Raw genomic sequence first — 21,205 nt, 5'->3', positions numbered from 1 at the left:
TTTGGGCTCGAAATACATCCATAAAGAGCTATGAGCATATCTTCGTGAGCCCAGATGGCACGATCAGCAGCATAGCAAACGAAAAAAAAATGATTTCACATCGGCAGAACACGGAGATGTGAAGCTAAAATTGCCGAGCGCTTCGATTTGGAGGCGTGCACGGAAAAGAATTGGCGCGGCCCGCCTTGGAGTGGCGGAAGTGTCGGTGGGAGGAGGAGGAGGAGGAGGACCAAGAGGAGGACCAAGAGGAGGACCAAGAGGAGGTTTTCAGAGCAGTTGCTCGCGTTGGGTGTCGTCTTCGTCGAGTGTGGAGCCGTTGGACTCGCTGCCGTCCCGTTATTTCAAGTCGTCTGCCAAATCTCCGACAGCATGGGCGTCGAGGGCTGCACCAAATGTATCAAGTACCTGCTCTTCTTTTTCAACTTCATCTTCTGGGTGAGCAATCGACTTGTTATTTTTAAATGCTCTCATTTTTCTTGTGCGGGTGCCGGTCCGCCTCCCACCTCCCCATTTCTTCTTCTTCTTCGGGACTGGCGGCTTCGTCTCGTTCGGTTGGGGGGGGGGGCAGACTGCGGCCAGGGGGTCCACGGACGTCCAAATCCGTAAACAAAATCCGTATTGAGCCCTCTAAAAAAAGCGAGAGGATGAAATGAAAAAGACGCATTGCCGGCGGCTATGATTCACCGCTATGCAATTTCATTTGTCAACAATAAGAGGACGTGAAATTCCACGCGGAGCTTCTCGACGACGCCAGGAGGCCTGAGCGAGCTTCACACGTGTCGCACTTGAAGGAGTCAAGTCACCGTTTTTCCGAAAAACATGTCGACTATTTGGGATCATTCGGTCGGCGTTCATGTGGCTTCTTCCAGTGTGGCCCACGCCTAGACACCCACCCTTTGATTTTAGGACCAAACGATAAAGAGTGAATGAGTTTTCGTGATTGTGTGTCTGCGTGAGTGACTTACTGGGTGTGTGTGTGTGTGTGCGTGCGTGCGCGTGCACGAATTGGTTTCCATCTGCCGCGCCTATTCCATGCGAGTGTGTGAGTTTTTGTGTGAGCGTGTTTTTGTTGTGTGTTTCATTGTAAGATAAAATACAATTTTATATATATAGATAAAGTTCGATAGATGGTGTGCTTTAGTGATTGTGTGTGTGTGTGTTCTCGTCTTTCTATTATGGCGTGGCACCTTAATTGCATTTTTTTAATGAATTTATTTTAAGAAGAACTTCTATCTATATATATATAAACCACTAGGATGTTTAATCTACTTGACCGGTACAAGAATATTAGAACAATAAACAACAACAACAAAATAATAATAAAAAAATACAACATAAAGAAAACAACAAATCTTAAGGTTACTTCCGTCTTTGGATATTTTTCTGGTCCGAATAACTTTGGGGTTCAAAGAAAAACCGATATCATCCAAATACATTGAAAATAATATTTTAAATATAACAAAATTTGGTCAGTGATTTGCAAAACCAGAGTACGGAGAAAAGCCATGGGGAGAACACGCAAACGCCACACAGGAAGGCCGGAGCCGGGAATCGAATCCTGGACCTCTGCACTCTGAGGCGGCTATGCTAACCAGTCGATCACTGTGGTGCCCATCTATCGTATGTGAAATGAATTCTTGTTATTTTTTTTTTCAATTGTCGTATTTGTGAGCGAGCTTGTTGTAGTGTTCAGAACAGTGTGGGTGTTTGCATGAAACTCATTTCACTTAAGTGTATGAGAGTACGGTAAGTATTCCCACCTACGGAAATTCCCTCACCCGGCGAAAAACGTATGCATTTTCGACGACTATATTACATTAACGATGGAATCCTCACAATGTAAATTTCGATATCCGGAACCAAGCGGCCACAGCGAAGCCCGCGGTAGTGCAAACTCAAGCAGTTCACGCCCCATACGAGGGAAAAACTTTGACGGCTCTGCCGTGATCGGATCCAAAATGGCGACATGTAAAAGATTTCTTTGGCACGAGTTTTACTGAAATTGCGAAAGATTTAAAATGTATTCATTTGCATTTATGTCTGTAGATCATAAAACGAAAAGTGTGAAATGCATCCGATGAAGCAAAGCGGAATATAAAGTTGAAAAACAAGGAATCGATTGCGGCTCGGTACAATTCCGGCAGTTTACCTTTGTTTGCGGCTTGACGGACGAAGTACAGCGGCAAAAATGAACGCGTCCTGGAATGCTTTAGTCGTTGTCGCGCTAAAAAGTTCCCGCAAAATTGAGCGAGCGCCAGCTCATAGCGCCATCTATGGGCATAGAGGACTTGGGAGCGTCCCGCGGCTGGCTTCAAATGTTCCTTGCACAACATAAGCTGAGCAATGCCGTCTTGTGTGGTGAGGGAGGGGAAGAAAAAGCTGAAGGAAAAAAAACCCTGCTTTTTGTTCACAACGTTCTCTAGTTGTTTCCCACATTCGGAGATTCTGTTTTCGGGAAAGATTGGACAATGCAAATATGATTCTGCACTTACTGCAGTAAGTTGAGTACTGGTTTCTGAATTATGTCCCTCGCGGCGCCTGATAGTTCCCGCCCCCGACTGTGGTTTCCTCCAATAAGTTTGTTCTTGTTGTTGTCCTGTGGCGCCCACGCACACACAAAGATTGTTTGCTCGTGTGTTTAAAAGTCACGCTTGGTCGTCACTGTGATTTTGTGGCTCGTCCCACTGAGTCATCACTCCGATCCCTTTTTTTCCACACTCCGTAAGTGTGGATGTTTGAGAAATAAAATGTGTCGTTAACGTGTGCGCGCGCGCGAGCGTGTGCTGCATCGTCGCAGTGACGTGACCGGTCGTCTTTTGAAGTTGCAATGGCACTGTATCGCTTTTGTGTGCAAGTCGGAAGCCCGATGATAAAATGGCGTTCGGCCGCCTCGGGCCTGTCGCCGTCTTTTGTCTTGGCGTCAAAAGTGCAAAGCATCGCCTTTAATGTGAGACATAAAAGAGGCACGTTCTCTCCTCAAAAGTGCCGGCTCTTGTGCGTCATGGAAATGATAACGATCGAATGTACAAGCTCGTGGTGTTGGTACTCGAGGGCGTCCTCATACTGGAATCGGACGGAAAAAAAAAAAGGTTGCATCCGTCATCCGTCCAACATTTTGGTCATTGTGGTCGCAGTTATCATATTGTCCGAAACATGCCTGTTGACATTTGGAAGTCCTGCCATTTTGGGGTGAATTCCGACAACATTTGAGTGACATTCCAAAAGCTGGGGAGTGTCCTGTGGTGCTGACACAATCGTGATGTTTGAAAAGCGGGAGAAAAATGCTCTTGCGCGCCTCAGGAGCAAGCAAAGTTTGACCATTTATTTATTTTATGGATGTCACGAAGCCCCGCCCCCACTCCCTTCTGCCCACTTTAGAGCTTTTAGCGTTATTAGCCACCACCAAACGTCCCGTTTCCATAAATCACTGCCTGGTGGACACTGAGAGGGTTAAGAAGTGGCATGAGAGGGGGGGGGGGGCGGTCTAATGGGAACCGGGATGCCGCATCCCATCCCCCACTCCTCCGCCAACAATCTCCCCCCCCCCCCTCATTCTGTTGCCCCACCCAACCTTCACCCCCTTCTCCTGAAATAGACCCCAGCTTGGTCATGTTGGGACCGCCGCAGTCTTGGCTGCCATTAGCGGCGCTCACATCTTGAGAGCTGTTTTCCCGTCTTACAACGCACATTTGCTTGGACAAGCCAAGCCCCCCCAGCCCCCCCAGCCCTCCCTCCCTCTCTCCCTTTTTACCGCGTTGTGGAATGTGCGAGCAACAGATGTCGAAGCAATCAGCATGTGTTCCACAAGCGTCTTTGTTTTTGTGAGCCGCATGGGTGTTTACAAAAAAAAAACTGACACCCCACAAAAAAAAAAAAGAAATTATTAAAAAAAATAAACAAATCAGATTGTATATGTCGACAAATCTTGGATTGTTAACCACGGCGGACCCCAAAGTCGCTGAAGTGAACGAGATTGTGTTTGCTGTCATGTCTTATCAATCAGAAAATTGTGACCAATGATTTTGCACAAAATGCAAAATATCTGCCCACCAAATGAAGTCCAAAATGTCTGTCATGAATTAAAATGTTAGCATGGCCCCCAACAAGACTACATGAAAAACACAAACGTTGGCCAAGTTTTATGAAAAAAAAAGTAGTGTAAGTGATAGAAGGAATCTAAGAATGAGCAGTCCAGTAGGCACAAATGTGTGCACTCTAACGTACCTTGAAAAAAAAAAAAAGATTATTATTAATTAATTTCAAGCAAGAAAATGTATTTATTTTCAAGAAATGGGGGGAGGTTATTTTTACATTCCTTGTACACAAAAGTTTGCGAGGCATATTTGATGGGAAAATGTTCAAAAAACAAATTGGGGAAAAAAACCTTATGTGGCTTTCTGCGCTCGAAATCCATTTCTAAAGTTTTCGAGGCAGCAAGTGTGTTTACGTGCAAAGCGTCTTGCTGCGAACTCCCGTGTGGGAGGGTTACGAGTGTGTGTGCGTGCGCGCGCGTCCGTGTCCCCGCTGAGTTTGTTGGCTGCCGTTGCCAGGCAGCGGCCATCCTTTGCTCTGGAACGACACTCGCTCAGCAAAGCGGCGAGGGCGTTGGGCCAGTCCGAGCGGTGACGAGACGTTGTGTCGTCGCGGTGACGACGAGCACCGACACATCATGTGCAGCATGACGACGCCGAGGATGACCAACATGGCGCGGTCGGACTGCAAAATACCTTCACTTACTTGTTCATTTTGCCTCGTGGTCTCTCTTTTAACTCGAGTCACATTTCTCAAATCAACCAAGGTTGGCTCTCGTTTTTTTTCCCCCTAATTTGCTAATTAAAACTCGCGCTTTTTTTTTTTTTTTTTTTAACCAAATTGTAACTAGTTGAAAATAGACGCCACTGATTTTGGAGGTAGAAGGATTCGGCCCCATGCCAGCAATTTGCCTGCTCTCTGTCTTGCTGCACCATTTGTGTTCAAATGACCGTTTTTTTTATGTTTTATTTCGAAATGTTTTATAGCTTATTAGGCTGTGAGTTAGCATCAAGCTAGCAGACTTTTGTTTGAATACATAAACGGTGGTTGTTTTTCCTTTTCTTTTTTTCTAATTTAGTTTAACAGTAAATTTCAGCCGGAAATGACAAACACAAGTTATCTGTTCTTTCACTCTTTGTTGTCAAATTGGATGGAATGTGTCAAGTTGAGGCTCATGACCTGATAAATTTAGTCGTAGTGTTGATCCCATTTTTCTTTTTTTGCGCTTTGACTCGATAAACGCCTCTTTGTCCCTTTTATTCCACTTCTTTGACCACTTTTTGGGTGCCGATGCCGCTAGGCGGCTGCGCCGTATCGGCCGATACCGATACTGTACCGATTTATTTGAAAAATCCAAAACGAAGCGCAATTTTTTCCAGTCATTCAAAAGAATTTTATCCTGACTCGGATGTCCAATTAATGATTCCGCGTGCGCACCGAGGCTGACCACCGAGCACCATCGCAGCATACGTGCTCGGATCTCTTGATATCCGTTAGGTTTTTCATTTTCATGCTCACTGGGTCATCCCATGACATTGGATTGTATTTTGAAGATAAGATAAGATAAGATGCCCTTTATTAGTCCCACGATGGGGAAATTCGAGATTGGAACCCAGGCCTCCTGGGGAGACTGGGGTTTGAACGCGGCGCCTTAGACCACTCGGCCATCCTGGCAGCCAAGCATATTTTGAAGCATATTTATCTGTAATTGTGTCCATGAAAATGGCTTTTTTTTTTTTTTTAATCCCCAAAATGTTTACATTTTGTACAAAGATGTCAGAATTTGTCAATGAAATCATTGTCCCACAGCACAGCTCAATTGATCCCAAATATCGCTGATGTCGCCAGCCGGTATCGGGACCCTACCGGTTGGCACTCGCCGATCCGGTTCCAGTGTTTTAAGGCCGTGCCGGATTAACACTGCTTAGTCGCAGACTAATGTTAGTTCAGGCGCTCCTACTTGATAAGAAATGAATATTTTTACCGGCGCTCGTGTGATTTCACATCACTTTGAGATGCTCATTTTCATCGTTCTCCGAGTAAGATGCAAAGAACGCTGGCTTCAAGTTATTTGTCACCCCCACTTGAAGTTGTCGCGACAAACCCAAAAGACGAGGAAACATTTTTCATTGAAACACCAAAGCGTTCATTAGCTTCATGCTAAGATCTCTCTTGAAATGCCGTTGATGATGCCGGTAACGTAACGCTTCCCCTTGTTGCGTTTCAGTTGGCCGGTTGCGTGATTCTGGGCGTGGCTCTGTGGCTGCGTCACGACCCGCAGACCAGCAGCCTGCTGGAGATCAACTTTGACGGACAGCAGGCTCCCAGCACCTTCTACATCAGTACGTGCTTCTTCTTTCACACTCTGCACCTCGCCACCGTTTCCGCTGCTCGGCAACATCGTCCGGAAGCGGGCCGGCGGTGTCGTTCTGCTGTGTTAGGGGCAATGCAAACAAACGGGAAATTAAGCTGGCTCAATTCTTCAAATGGGTGTCCAAGGGTTAGCCTGGCTTCAGAGGTGAATGCCGAATTGATGATGGTCAGGAGGAGCGGAAGCAAGATTTGACCAGCTCTGCATTGCGGCCCTGATTAAATCAAATCCGTTTCTAAATCGAATACAAACTCTTGCTTCTTCATTCATGGACGGATTACCGCTCTTTGGCGCCACCTTCTGTACAGGATGCGCAAAGCCTTTCCATATGCATTCAAGCCAATGGAAGCCATCGGCTCGGCGAGCAAACGCACGGGACGCTCTGGAATGGAAATAATCTTCACGGAAAACCGCAAGCATCAAGGTTGATATGCAAATAAATGCACACGCATAAACTACGAGACTCAAACAAACCTTGTCGGCTTCTGGTTGGGCCTCCTTAGCCAATCGCAGCCCCTGCAGAGATCCAATTCGAGAAGAAACACACGCGAAACGCACTGCGTGTGTTTGTCAGTGTTCATGTTGCTAATATTCTCTTACTTACGCAAAATGAGAATACATTTGAACAAGGCAATTTTATTGTATTTTAGTTTGATCAAATAAAACAATTAGACAGCAAAATGTCTTTTAGTCATTCATTAAATAAGTGCTTAAAGAACTGGCCTCAAATTCAGCTTCAGTTTCTGTCGTATTTTTATTTATTGTTATCGGTATTCGAATTTATGAACCAGTCAGTCCGTCATCTATAAAAAGAATATTTTCATGACATATTTTACTTTCATTTCACTGAAAACGCATGGCGCCCTTTTAAATGGCCAATTTGGGAGGATAAATATTTTCCTCGATGCCGTTTTGTCCAGCCGTGCAACTTAAAGCCCCGCCGGCGCTAAGTGACGCCCAATGTCAGGAGGACTCCTTCAAGCGACGTGCAAAATTGACATTAACTATTGATGGCCCCGATAAGTGGACGGCATCTCGTGCTGCTGCGCTTTCATCCATGAAGACAAATGTGACTCCTACGAAAATTGAGCGTTGACCGCTTTAAAAGGCATCGGCTTCCGTGGCCTACGATGGCGCCGTAAGTGCCCTCGTCAATACCGAAAGCGCCTTCGCCACCTACAGGGCGCTTTTAGTCATTACGGTAGTTGGCAAAAGAAGTGCAAATGTTTTGTTTTGATTCAACTCAACAATAATCATAATTTACTGTTACAAAGAAATGGCAAGAAAAATGTGGACAATTTTTAATTAAAAAGATGATTTGTTGCACCTCTAATTCTAACAAACACAAGAGTGCTCGTGTCCAATCGAGTTTCGAGAGAAAATTTGGCCACGTTCGCACTCGAGGTCCGATTTTAATTTTTGCTCAGTGCGAACATTAGAAGCCGACCCAGATTGTTTATGTGGCTTGACTCCTCCATCCTGTATGTGAAAATTGTTCGATAGAACGGACAGCGGCGAGAAGCCACAAAAGCCATTTTTTTCCCCTCCCAGTTGGCTTGAACACAGCTGCTGCAGAAGGCGACCTCTGAGCTCACTGGCGCTTTTACGACACTGGGCCGGAACGAGCAAAACAGAAAGCGGTTCCGGAAACGTCACATGGTGACTTGTTTTGCCAGACTGGCCTCCGTTCGCGACCTGGGCACTCGTCCGTCCGTAGTCATGAAAATAAGTGCTCTCATTCGTACCGTCCTTACATTTCGCCCCTCGCAACCCTGAAAAAAAATCAAATATGACTCGACGCAAACGGCAGCCGTTTCGGAATTCTTAAACATTCCTCATTCGCTGGCTAATTGACTTTTCACATCCACTTACTGTCATTTCCAGACTACAAAACACACCTGAGTAGAAGCCGTAATATCTAAATGTAGCCATAAAAATGGATTTGTACATAGATTAGCCACTTTATTAAGCGGCTAATACCTCGATTCTGAACGCCGGAAGAGGCCTTAATTAGACGGCTTACCGGAACCTTTGTTGTCACACGAGGCAAATGAACAGATGAGCTCGGCGCCGCGTCGCACTGTACAGATGGCCGCATTTATTTGATTTTCACGTCCGAGATGGCGGCGCGTAATGACGCAGCGGCTCACGGCTCTCCCATCCGGCGCTCCTTCTTCCTTTTCTCTCATCTTGTTGCACACCGAGTACACGGACAATACGGTGCTTTCCCGTTCTGATTTCATTGCTCAAACGAAACCCGACCGAAGACACTTATTTTGCCTCTCAATTGCTTCTTCACATAGCCCTGCGTGTTTTTGCTCTCTTTCTCTCCAACTCCCTCTTAATAATTGTATCCGTGTGCGGTCCCGACCTCTTGAAAGATGGCGATGTGGTGCGAAATGTTTGAACGATGCTTTGCCGTTGCCTCGTGAGCGGCGCTGACGCGGTTTGTCATATGACCGCAATGGAGCGTGTCGCATTGGCGAGAGGCCCGTGGCAAAAAAAAAAAAAATTCCGCTGCTTTTGTTTTTTGCGTCTTGTGATGGAGTAAAGGCCTCTGTGACGACGCCGTCTCCCTGTTAGGGAAAGTTGAGGAGAGGAGAAAAGGCCCGGTTGCTGTCGGAAAAAAATCCTCACCGGCCCCGCCCGGCCTCCTCGTCTACATTCCTCCGTCCCCTCTTCGTATGTGAAACTTTTCTCCCCATCTTTCCACTGCGGCCCCTCTCGCTCCGTCTTCCCCATCTGCTGGCGGTTAGCATGCGAGTCACGCCGTCTCGAATCTCCTTGTTTTTTTACTTCCTTCCCTCCCCCAAACAGCCTTTCCACTTCTTCCCTCCGCCCCCCCAACTGCGTGGAACTAATCACGATGAAAGCTTTTGCGCCGCTGCTTTCTCCCACCCAAATCGTCGGCATGCTAGCGGTCCAAGCGATAGACGAGTCCCGCTTGCCTGTCGCGAGTCAAAAGTTCCTCTTAAGGTGATGTGCAGACTCGACCACTTTGAGGGTTCTCACTAAATTGCTCACGCGTCCCGAGCGCGAAAAAAAAAAATGGATATGCGTTGTTATCGTTGAGGGTGCGAGGGTCCGATTTGAAATACTCTGGCAGTCTATCGTGTCATTTGAGAAGTGGCGGGCCGTCGAGGCTTTTTGTGCTGGCCGAACAGAATGGAGGAAAAATCTTCTCCTATCCTAGTGTTGTTTTTTGAAGTGAGCGTTTTGATCCAATCAGAATTGGTCTAGCTCGTGTCGCCGGGCCCATTTCGCAATACCGGTAGCACGCACGATTCGTCCGAGGCTTTCAGATCCAATCGCGCGGGCGTCTGTTCTACGTAATCGTCGATAGCCAATCGGATCACGAGTTGATGACAGCGAGGCCTTCTCGCTGGCTCACGCTCAACGCGTTTTGTGATTGGATACTCACTGGTGAGGGGGCAGCGCTACGCGCACCCCGAAACGCACCTTAAAGTCGGAACTGGCGAGCGTTTGAAGTCAAGTCGAGTCAATTGTATTTGGACCGCCCTTAATCACAGACGGTCTCAAAGGGCTTTACATAACCACAAACGACATCCCCGATCTTAACCCCCAGGAGGGCGAGGAAAAACTCACAAAAACCTCATTAGGGGAAAAGTGAGAAACCTTGAGAAGGGAATGACCAGGCTGCAACGGATGCCAACTGGGCGACATTTGACAATATGCAAAAAATAGATGAGATAATGTGAGAGTTAATTGAATGAAGATGACTTCAGTGGAGTGCGTCCTCATCTCAAATCTATTCTTTTTTCAACCACAATGGCCGAAGGAGGGAAATGTGCTTGCGAGACGGCGGACCTTTCAAAAGAAGCGAGGTCGTCCAACACTCGGGGTCTTTCCGTGTTGTCATAAATGACGGCGTTCGAGTCGGACTTGACCGAAGGCCCGGGTGCCAAATGCACGGCCCGCCGCTGTTCATGAAGAGGTGATGTTGCAAAGCGTCTCCACCGACGAGTCGGGGCGCCGGTTTACGCTTAGAAATGGCTAGAAAACGGTGGTAACATTTCAATAAACCATCGATAGACAACACTGACAGTTTGAACGCAAATATCCCATCGATAGCATCAGACGTCCATAAGCGCGGGACGGGGGGCGCCGTCGGTGGGTACACCCTGAACGGGTTGCCGGCCAATCGCGTGGCACATGGAATAAATAACGTTGGGTATAATAATCCTTTTTTACGTTCATGCTCATTTTATAAACGTTGAGAATAATAATTGTCATTGAATTTCAATTCATTGCACAGTTCCGAGGCGTCGGATTACTTTTCAAAGGCCGTTGTCGACGCAAATGACTCGCTTTGATGCTGACGGCCAAAAGCGCGACTCACTTTGTATGGCAATTGATTGATCTAAATTTCTTGAGCGGAAAATAGTATGCAGCTAAGCGCAGTTTGCATTCATAAAAAAAAGAATGAAAAATGATCAGGTATTGAATGGAATTTTCTTTTTTTTTTTTGGTCTTCAGTATTTTTAACCAAGCCAAAAAACTGTTTGAATTTTTATCCAAAAACTCAATTATTCAAAAGGTTTTTCAGTAGAATATCCAAACTGCCGCCACACATTTAATTAAATTTTTGTTTTTTGAATGGAATTGACTCTGACGTGTCTATTTTCGACTGACCTTGTGTTACATTTCAAGCATGGCTTTTTGAAACTTTTTTGTTCTTTCCCCCCCGTCCCGTTTTGAAAAACGACCATACAAATTGACATTAATCAGTAAAACTGCCGCCGGGGGCACTCAAACGATCATCTCACTTTGCTGTCGCGCTCCGCTCACGTCAAAATAAAAAAGGAGGACTGGCGATTTAGTTCTGCCCGTCTTTCTGGCGCACCTAATTTGCCACTTCTGTATCAGGAGCCTAAAAATGTAGCTTTAACCTCCAACGCGAATCCCTCAGATGACGGCAACCAAGCCTGTCACCTCACCTGCCGTTGCACGTTTGCCAGCAATTCGACAGAATGTTGTGCTTGCGTTCCGTTTTCCTGTGAGGAACAACCTCACCGTCGAGGCTTTTAGCGCCTGTGACAAACGCTTAACGGCTTCCGACCGGGCCACACCCACAGAAAAGCTCCGCTTCCGGGATGGCTGCCGAGTGTCGGGACGTGTCTCCGGGGAACGTGCTCGGAGGACGTTAGCCTTCCATTTATATGCACTCTGGCGCAAGACGCACTGCCACTTAGCAAAAGTGAAACGACGGCAGCATGAGCGGAGGAGCGGCGGCAAAAGTACTCGCACTCTGCAGCCCACTTCAAGAGAAATACCGATTAAACGAAAAAAAAAAAGTAAAAGCAATGATTCAACTGACTGAAATGGACTAAAGTCGCAAAGTAAAAAGTAGTCAGTACTCCGTTATCTGTGACCGCTTCCCCTCATGCCGGAGCCTCTCCCAGCTATCTTCGGGCAGTAGGCGGGGTCACACCCCGATCGGGTCGCCAGCCAATCGCAGGGCACACGGCGACGAACGACCGTTCGCGCCGAGGGGCAATTTAGAGCCTGCCGTGCTTGTTTTTGGAATGTGGGTGGAAAGCGGCGTACCCGGAGAAAAGCCGCACGGGCACGGGGAGAACATGCAAACTCCACTCAGGAAGGCCTGAGCCGGAATCGAACCCACGACCTGTGCTCTCTGCGGCCATCGTGCTCACCGGTCGTCCGTACATCGTTTTGTAAATATTCTATTCTCTCTGGATTTTGGAGTCTGAAGAAATGTCACTCTGGAATGTCAAAAAGTAATCGGCGTCCCGCTGGAACAATCGTGAACGTTTGCTGTCGACACGCAGCCATAAATGTCTGTCTGGCAACAAAGGGAAAATGAGGAAAGCGCCACTTTTGAAGTCCTTTCTTTCCAAACCGTCATCCACGCATTCGTAACACGTCGGCTCGATGAGCGTCGTGCGAGTTGACTTTGGAGTCAGCCGCTCCTCCCTCGAGCGCCTCCGCTTGCTCCAAAATGCCGCGGCTCATCTTTTGACCGGAGCTCGGGAGAGGGATCGCGTCGCGCCAATCTCGGCCTCTCGTCACGGGCTCCCAATAAAGTTCGCTTTCAGATACTTGTGTTTGTCTTCGAAGCTTTAAATGGCCCCGCCCCAGCGGACCTCTCCGAGCTCCTCCCCCTCTACGCACCCGCCCGCTGCGACAGGACCAAATGCTCCTGGAGGTGCCGAGGACCGAGCGCGGCCACGCTCCATCTTTGTGTCATTCCCGCTCCCAAGCCCCGCCCACTTTGAAGACACGTTTTTATTCTTTAGCTCTCGGCTCAACTTGAGACGGTCGCCGTTCCGCTCTTCTTCCGGAATCGAATGTTTATGTCTTTTAATTTCCCAAGTGCTTCGTAACGCCGCCAGCTGTCGTGGAATGCGTTGTAGACATCAAGTTGGATTGTTTCGTATCGCCAGTTTTCAACGGAGGGAGTCAACGTCAAAGGTTGTTCGAAAATACTCAAGCCCAATAAAATGCAGTGTAGTCCAATAATGAGGTTCCGCCCTCGTCATGTTTCTTTGGCGTATTTCTTCAAATTGTTGACACGCGGCGGCATAAACGCATCCGGGGGTGACGACTGAGGCTAAAATCTGTTTTTAAAATCAAGTTTGTGACGTCGCACGAAGCAAACGGGTCTTGCATTGTCTCGCAACAATAGCCGGCTGATTGCGGAGCGCGCCAAACATTAAGCGTGGAGAGGATGAACATTTCATGTTGAAAATCTTCTCCTGGTCCAACAAAACATCAAGATAAGGAAGTGGTTGTTTTTGTTTTTGCAAAGGACTCTGATCCGTTCAGCTTGGATGAGTTTACGCTGTAAGCGCCGCGGCATTCAAGACCGCTCGAATGTGGAAAATATTTCAAATGGCTGTCGGCACGTTCCACACAGCCTCCGTTTTTGGTGTGAGGCTAATAATTAGCCATGAGCACCTGACAAAATGTGAAGCCGGCAAATGGCGACTCGCCAAGAGGGTGCTTTTGCTTCAAGAAATCCTGGCTCTGCGCGACATGTTGAGTCTCACCTTGTGTTCCGCCTTCAGAAGCAGGCGAGCAGCTGCCGCGGGACGGCTGGAAGCAGACATGGCGTAGGAGTAGCGGGCGGAAGATGGACGCTTGAGGAAGATGAAATGACGGCATGAGCGATGGCCAAGCTATTGATTTCCAAATGAGCGTTAGTGCGAGTGGCTCTGTGGACACGGTGAGGATGCTTTGCCGCAATCGAATTAGGCCTGACGAGCGCGGCTCTGCTTCCATCATCGTTGGGAAGTGCTCATCAAGCGTCGATGCCACGCTACCCGGACGCAGATTGTCAAAATGCCAGCCCTGGAATTGGCTCAAGATGGTCGCTTCTGAGCAAAATGGCCGACTCCTGCTCAAGTTGGCTGCCAGGATGGCCGAGTGGTCTAAGGCGCCGCGTTCCGGACCCAGTCTCCCCAGGAGGCCTGGGTTCGAATCTCGAATTTCCCCATTGTGGGACTAATAAAGGCATTATTATTATTAAGTTGGTGCATGCTCCCTTGAGGCTTTTTGGGGTGTCCTGCTGTCATGGGCAATTTCACTTTTGTTGAGTTTTTTTCTTTCAATTGGAATTTGGCCGAAACATTTCTGCTTGAAAGCAAAATGGCTGAGTTCCTGTTCATTTTTTTTGTGTGCCGAGACGTGTCTGACACCACATGAAAAACGATCACTCACATTTACAAGCCTAGAAATAAATCCTCTCAATATTGGAAATGTTTATGATGCTAACAGCTGGCATGCTAATAGCAAGCACCACAAAAAATAGGATATTGTTTCCAGAACATCGCTGGTTTCACTGGTGTGGTCCGCTGAGCTAGCTAGGGAATGCTAATATATAGCGAGTCAAGAAAATGCCAAACCAAGCCAGGTATGGACTTGACAATGTTGGACAATCTCAGATGCTCACATGCCAAAAGTCGCCACGCTGACCTCGAGACACACTTTAGTTGGAAACTTGACAGTGTTGATTGTTCTGCTGTCAGTTCCATCAATTTGGATTTGAACTTACTGCTTTCACGATCTTTCTTATTGAATGATTGCTATTTTGCGTTCTACTCGCTGTATCGCAGTTTGTTGCAGCCGCTGTTTTTTGGAAATGCGCCGTCCGAATTGCGTTGTATTGGGTGATATTTGGAATCATAATGTTGAATGCGTTTTCTTTTCACTTTTCCTCCTCGGCTTTACCACGGATGATTTAAGGAAGAGAGGAAGAGAGGGAGAATAAAAAGAAAGCAAATGACTTGTGAGCATAGCTGAGCTCTGACTCACGCTTGCTAACTAAACGGCACTGCGCCCTCTGTTGGCCATAAGCGATCATGACATGAATGACTGAAAATCCATTTCAAGTGCATTCCTGTAAAGCACTGGTGTCAAACTCAAGGCCCGGGGACCAGATCTGGCTCGCGACCTCATTTTATGTGGCCCGTCGTTTCCTGTTTTGCACATTTTGTTCACTTTTAACAACATTGAGAGAGGTGAAATTGACATTTTTTTTGGTTAGCATTCCTCCCCTTTTAAAATAACTTGAATTGTTGAACCAACAATTACTGACCGGCTGCTGATTTCAAAAGTGCCTTTCCATCCATTTGTTGTGTGTGCGTGCGTGTGTGTGTTCATCATCATTTATTTGGTCATAACTGCCCTCTGAGAACGACCACTGCTGTGAAGTATCATTTAAAAAAATGGAACTTTTTTTGTTTTTTACGTTTACACGCACACACACATTAAATCTATGTGGTTTTGGTTTGAAAAAGCCCAATGTCTTGCGGCCAGTTAATGGGCGTGTTTTTGTGTCGCATGTGTTTTTCAGGCGTGCACATTTTGATTGCGGTCGGCGCGGTGATGATGGTGGTGGGTTTCCTCGGATGTTACGGCGCCATCCAAGAGTCTCAATGTCTGCTGGGAACGGTCAGTCGATGAAGAGAAAAGTCCGGTTGTCCGGTTGTCGCCGTCCGTGGTTACCGTGTGGTCTTGTTGTGCTCTTGCGCAGTTCTTTGCCTGCCTCGTCATCCTGTTTGCCTGCGAAGTCGCTGCCGGAATCTGGGGCTTCATGCACAAAGACACCGTAAGTGCATCAACCTTTTTTTTTCTCCCCTCTCAATTTATTTCAAACACGATACAATACAGTCATGAATACATTTTAGGGCTGTCAGACGATTAAAAAAGGGTCATGGAGTTAATCGCAGCTTCTGTTCTGCTGTTCCATTTGTTGTGGTTCTGAATTGGCCTCCCGGAGGGCCAACCTGCTTTTCTTTCCACATGCACGTGTCGGCAAGGGCTGAACGATTTTAGGAGACAATTGTCTTGAGATTTTCCTGACGGCTATTGCCATTTGGATTTGATTTCTTACCAATGTACATTGACAGAAAATGCCATTTTAAAAACAACAAAAGCCACAATTGTAAAAATGCAAGGACAGGAAAGACATTTTGGGAGTGAGGTGGTCCTTTTTCAAGTCTGGCCGTCAAGTGTTGAATGAAAATGCCAAAATGTTTGACATTTTGCCACTCGTGCACTTTCTACTCTCGCTATCTATTGCAGCCGTCATTTTGTTTGATCCGATACCTTTTGGGTCCCGACGCCGCTAACTGGCTGCGCCGTATCGACCGATACCGATACTTTTGAAAAATCCAAATATCTGCGCAATTTTTCTTGTCATTCAAAAGAATTTCATCCCGACTCGGATGTCCAATTCTTGATTTCCCCGTCAAATGTTGCTCTGATCTCCGTCGCGGTTGACATTTTCATGTTCTCCGGGTCGTACCGTGACATTGGATTGACATTTCAAGCATATTTATCTGTAATTATGAATATGAAAATTCATTTTGCTGCGTTCGAAGCACGATACCAATGTCAACAGCCGGTATCGGGACCATACCGGTTGGTACCGGCCGATCCCATACCCGTGTTTTAAGGCGGTACCGATACCAATAGTAGACAGCTTGACGTGGATGCGGCGCCCTTTTTTTTTTTTATTGATTTATTTTCTTTATTTTTTTTAACTTGCGCGGCGCCGGTTTCGAGAAGGCGGGGCTTCCGAGCCCTTGGAAAATCCCAACTCAAATTGGCACGGTCTGAGAGCACCGCGACACCGTCCGCTCTGGAGTTGGCTGCGCTTGTTTTGATGATGTTGTGCGCGTCAGGTTTCCAAGGAGATGATCAACTTCTACGACTCCATCTACGACAAGGCCATGACGCAGAGCGTCACCGCCGACACGGAGAAGAAGAGGGCGGCCGCCTCTGTGCTCAAAGTTTTCCACGAGACGGTACGTCCGACACGCTGCTGCCCGTCTGGCCAATCATCGCTCGGCGTTGGAAACGGACGCTAAACGTATTGTTTCCACGCAAGAAACAAAGCCACAAAAAAAAAAACAAAACCTTCAGATGTCATAGATTTCGCAATAAAACATGTTTGCTTATTAACAGGATCGGGTCCACGTTAAAACATTGTCTCCCCAAAAATTCCATATGACTAGACTGGGCGTGGGCAAACTACGGCCCGTTCAACGTTTTAACCCGGCCCGCCAAACTTGGGGGAAAAAATGAAATGAAAAAACCTTGTTGATGTTTTCTTTTCTAACTAGACAGACATTTTGTTCATTTTCATTTCAAATGAAATGTCTTTTTTTTTTCTGCAATGAGGTGAGGTGACCAAAACACTCGTTCCATCAGATTTTCGAAGACATCGGGGCCCACCGATCCAAAAGTTTGCCCACCGCTGTTCCAAAGTTGAATTAATCACACACTGACTGATGGCTTCTTTTGCTTGTTGTTGTTTTGGGTTTTTTTTTTACCCTGGAATGCCTTGTGCTGGTTAAGTGGTTCTTGGCTGAAAACAATATTTCACAACGGGGGTACATGACTGAAAAAAGTTTGCCTCAAAGACATTTTGCATCATTGAAATGTAATGCGATTGGTCACTTTTTGGTCTTGCGAGTAGGACGCCACTCATCACTTGATCTCTGCTCTTATGACCGTTGAAAGGAGGGCGTGAATGATTTGTTTGGTTTGTTTTTTTTAAGCTGAGCTGCTGCGGCAAAGGTCAAAGCACGTCCCTTCTGACGCAATTCACGGATCTGCTCGGCGTCACTGACCTCTGTCCCAGCTCCGGAACCGCCATCGTAAGTTCACGACACACCGCGATAGAAATAATCATCAGACTTGGGATGTGTTGATCACACACCCGAGTTTTTGGCTTGAAGAATCTGCCGATACCGAGTCCTGATCCCATGGAGAAAAAAAATCAATGACTATATCGAATGATTTGTATTGATTTGGAGCACATTTTGCAGAATAGTTTTGTAACGATCATTTTTGGGATGTCTTGCAGAGTTGCCACGTCCGCATCACCGATTTGTTTTCCAACAAGATCTACCTAATTGGCATCGCCGCCCTCGTGGTCGCCGTCATCATGGTGAGTGTGTCGTCGTCCTGATGACCATGTCCAACTTGCGTTGGCATGTTGTAATGTTTGTGCATGTTCTGGTGCGTGCGTGTGTCCGCAGATCTTTGAGATGATCTTCAGCATGGTCCTGTGCTGCGGCATTCGCAACAGTCCCGTCTACTAGAAGCTCCCTCCCTTCCTGCCGTTGTGCCGAGCAGGAGGCGTATTTAGCTTGCCGGATCCCCGCACGACGCCGTTTCGGTGGCGCCGTCTTTTATTCCCGTTGTTGGAGCCCACCTGACCCCAAAGCCTAACCCACGTGTAGAAGTATATCCTCCATTTAAAAACAAAACTTGTGTGCCCTCCTCTGCTAGTTTTTTTTTTTTCATTTGGCCATCATTTTGTTGGAAATTTTCTTTGGACTATATGTTTGAAATGGTTTACCGTTCTACACCTTTGAAACTTGTTTTGACACATTTTTTCCTCCGTCTTGACGGCAAAAACGCAGCAGCTCAATTGTCATACATCACTTCAACAATTGAAGACGTGCTCCGATACCGATCGAAACAAAACGAGTGTCTCTCAGCTGGAAAGAAAAAGTTAATATTTTTTTCCGGTCTGTAGTCATCAGCAGTCGAATATTTGTTTCTGAGGAAAAGATGTTTTTGTAAAAAACAAAGCAAAACAGCATGACGGTGATTCTAACTTTTTTTATTTTGCTTTTATCACACTTCCAATGATAAAAATAAGACTAGAAGGGTTTTTTTTAAGGCAAAATAAGAATTTCTTTTACGAACAAAGAAAAACGGCGTGAGCGACGCTTACTCGTCGCCTGACTCCAATTCAACAACTGAGTTGCCTAAACTTGAGCGACTAACTGAGGTTATATTACCCCTCCAAAAATAATCTGGTAAAAAGCTTGATGTTTGGTGATTTGCTCATGCGTTTTTTTGCCACAGTTGAGGAGGCGGGCTCATTGGTTCAGAACATATCGTAGTAGACCCCCTTCCCCAAAGTCCCCCCCCCAACCTCCAGTGTTTGATCTATAAACAGTGTGTGTGTGTGTGTGTGTGTGTGTGTATATACACACACACATATACTCACTCTGTCTATTGAGCGCATGGAAATAATCCCACGCTGGCGCTCTCGCTTTGTCAATGTTGACTCGCTTCCTGTCCCACTTTTTTGGGAAAGCTGGAACCAAAGTCTGGATGCTGTTTGGCCCGTTCGCGTGCTTACGTACGTTAAACAATTAGGAGTAAAAAAACAAATGATGAACTCAAAAAATGAAGTCAATTGTTGGATGTGTCAGGCACGGTTGCCCAAATAAACTTTTCAAGATTCAAAAGAATAGACGGATTATCTCAAGAGATTCAAGAGAAGGGGGGAAAAAAAAAGAATTTCGATTCAAGTCAATTATTGCAACTTTTATTTATTTTTTTATTAACTCGTCAGAACTTAGCTGCATTATTATCAAACAAAAGTGGCAAAAATGTTTAGAGTTTTCTTTCCAATAATATAATATATAGAAAGAAGACCACGAAAAAGTCCTAATATTACTTTGACGGTAACACACTTAGCTAGCCTAGCTTCACTGACATTAGCATGTTCAATAAAACAAAAGTGGAGAAATATTGTCAAGGTACACTTCGTGCATTAAGGAAGGATTTAGAAAAAAAAAAATTCTCATGCTGATTTTTGTTTTTGCGCTAACGTTCATGTAGCCTAGCTTCACTGACATTAGCATGTTCAATGACTAAAAGTCAGTTTTCTGTATGCTTATATCGTGTTTTTTTTTTTTTTTTTCAAGTAAGCACTAGAAATGGATCAGAGGCAGCAAGAAAATCCGGAGAATTTTGGCTTGAAGCGCTTTTTTAACATTTTCGATTTCAATTCAAACTTATTTCCGACTCAGGCCCATATAAAAAAACACACAATATGAAAGTGCGACACAGGGAAAAGGTGGCAGGGTTATTTTTTAATTTGAAACACAAAATAGCACCCAAAAGTGTCAAAATATTTGACATGAAAAAAGAAACCACACACACACACACACCTTTGTCTGTGTTACACTGAAGCATAAGATCAAATGTTGCGATTTTTACAAAGGTCCTCTCGCTGTAAAATATTTGCTAACGATAATGTAAACACTGTATGCCGTTTTTTTTTTGTGTTTTCTACCCGCCTAGCTAGCTTTACCCACCCACACGATTGTGTTTACCAAAAGTGGTGAAATGTTTTCTTTTGCGATTAAGGATCAATGAAAAATGACACCAAGTAGAAAAAGGATCAAAAGTTACGATGACGAGTTGAATGCAAGTGTTTTGTTCTTGAAATGATAACTACGCTACGTTAGCATGTTTCCGTTTGGATGCCCCCTGCCTGATGTCGAAGTTTCCTTCCAACTTGTATTGCGAAACCATTTGATGAAGGAAATTTGGATGAAAATGTTAGTTTTGTGATAAATGCCGTCATTGCTCTAACGTGTCGTTCCGCTCATCCGCCTTAACGAGCTGACGACCAATCGGATGCCTCGTCCTCTTCGTCCTCCTCAAAGTGTCGTTTTCGTCGTCGTATCTACACTCGAGCGTACTAATTAGCCGAGGCCTCGTTTATCATTTGTCTGGTACGTCATGAAGGGGCGGGACTGCAGCCGGGGCCATGCGTCTGCGCATCCAGTTGCTACTCTCTGATTGGCTTCCATGAGCCCACCGGGCCCTCCCACTGCCAGCCCGCTCCTGGTGACTTGTTTGCCCAAATATAAAAGGGATTAAATGTATTTTACAAAGGAAGTTTGTCTTTGTGTGCTTATTTGAGTGAAAATGTTTATTGTCCATGACGCTTGCCGGGGCGAAAACGTGCACTTGGCGCAAAATGGCCGCCACGCACCTCCGTGATCCACCCAGAAAGAAAAGTGACGAAAAGGTGAACAAATACAAACGTTCTTGCTTTTACAATTAAGACTTGGATTGTTTTCATTATACCTTATTGTTGTTCAATTATTATTATTATTATCACAACCCTTTTTTTCAATAGTTTTATCATTATGATAACTTGATGTCTTTTATGGATTCCATGTGATGTGTTTGTAATAGTAATAATTGGACCTTTCTTATGATTGCAATGGTAGTAGTTTTGGAATTTGTGGGTGTGTCTTGTCTTTCAGCAAATCTAAAAGGCCCAGTATTTTCCAATGGAGTTCCCCAGCGACAAATCTGAGGCCCACTGTGATTAGCAATACATTACAAAAAAAGTTGGTGTTAAAAGGGCCACTTGTTACGATCGTGATTATGTACTAAAAGGGACTATCTCCTGCTCTTTTAAGATTTCCACAGTTAACTAGAAGCATATAAAGGATTAGGATGATATCCCCTTTTGCGCAATGGCGATCG

General features: G+C 45.8%; 1 protein-coding gene across 1 annotated transcript; it reads left to right on the top strand.

Annotated features, from left to right (window-relative positions):
* The first annotated feature begins 208 nt into the window (after positions 1 to 208).
* Positions 209 to 20,605, top strand: LOC148337698 (CD81 antigen-like). Its single transcript, XM_088295314.1, has 8 exons — positions 209 to 435; positions 6,260 to 6,374; positions 15,240 to 15,337; positions 15,420 to 15,494; positions 16,573 to 16,695; positions 17,452 to 17,550; positions 17,760 to 17,843; positions 17,935 to 20,605. The coding sequence occupies exons 1-8, from the start codon at positions 370 to 372 to the stop codon at positions 17,995 to 17,997; spliced, it is 723 nt and encodes a 240-aa protein (XP_088151440.1). The 5' UTR covers positions 209 to 369; the 3' UTR covers positions 17,998 to 20,605.
* Positions 20,606 to 21,205: the final 600 nt, after the last annotated feature.

This window comes from Idiotropiscis lumnitzeri, chromosome 5, assembly GCF_059441095.1.
Source record: "Idiotropiscis lumnitzeri isolate Australia: NSW breed Sydney's pygmy pipehorse chromosome 5, RoL_Ilum_1.0, whole genome shotgun sequence".
NCBI lineage: Eukaryota > Metazoa > Chordata > Actinopteri > Syngnathiformes > Syngnathidae > Idiotropiscis > Idiotropiscis lumnitzeri.
The sequence above is the reverse complement of the archived record's forward strand: the minus strand, read 5'-3'. Positions and strand labels throughout refer to the sequence as shown.

Excerpts from the sequence above, each read along its gene's own strand:
- LOC148337698 (XM_088295314.1), top strand. The coding sequence starts at position 370 with ATGGGCGTCGAGGGCTGCACCAAATGTATCAAGTACCTGCTCTTCTTT. Across the intron at positions 15,495-16,572 it reads GCTTCATGCACAAAGACACC|GTTTCCAAGGAGATGATCAA; the intron begins GTAAGTGCATCA and ends TGTGCGCGTCAG. Across the intron at positions 17,551-17,759 it reads CCAGCTCCGGAACCGCCATC|AGTTGCCACGTCCGCATCAC; the intron begins GTAAGTTCACGA and ends GATGTCTTGCAG.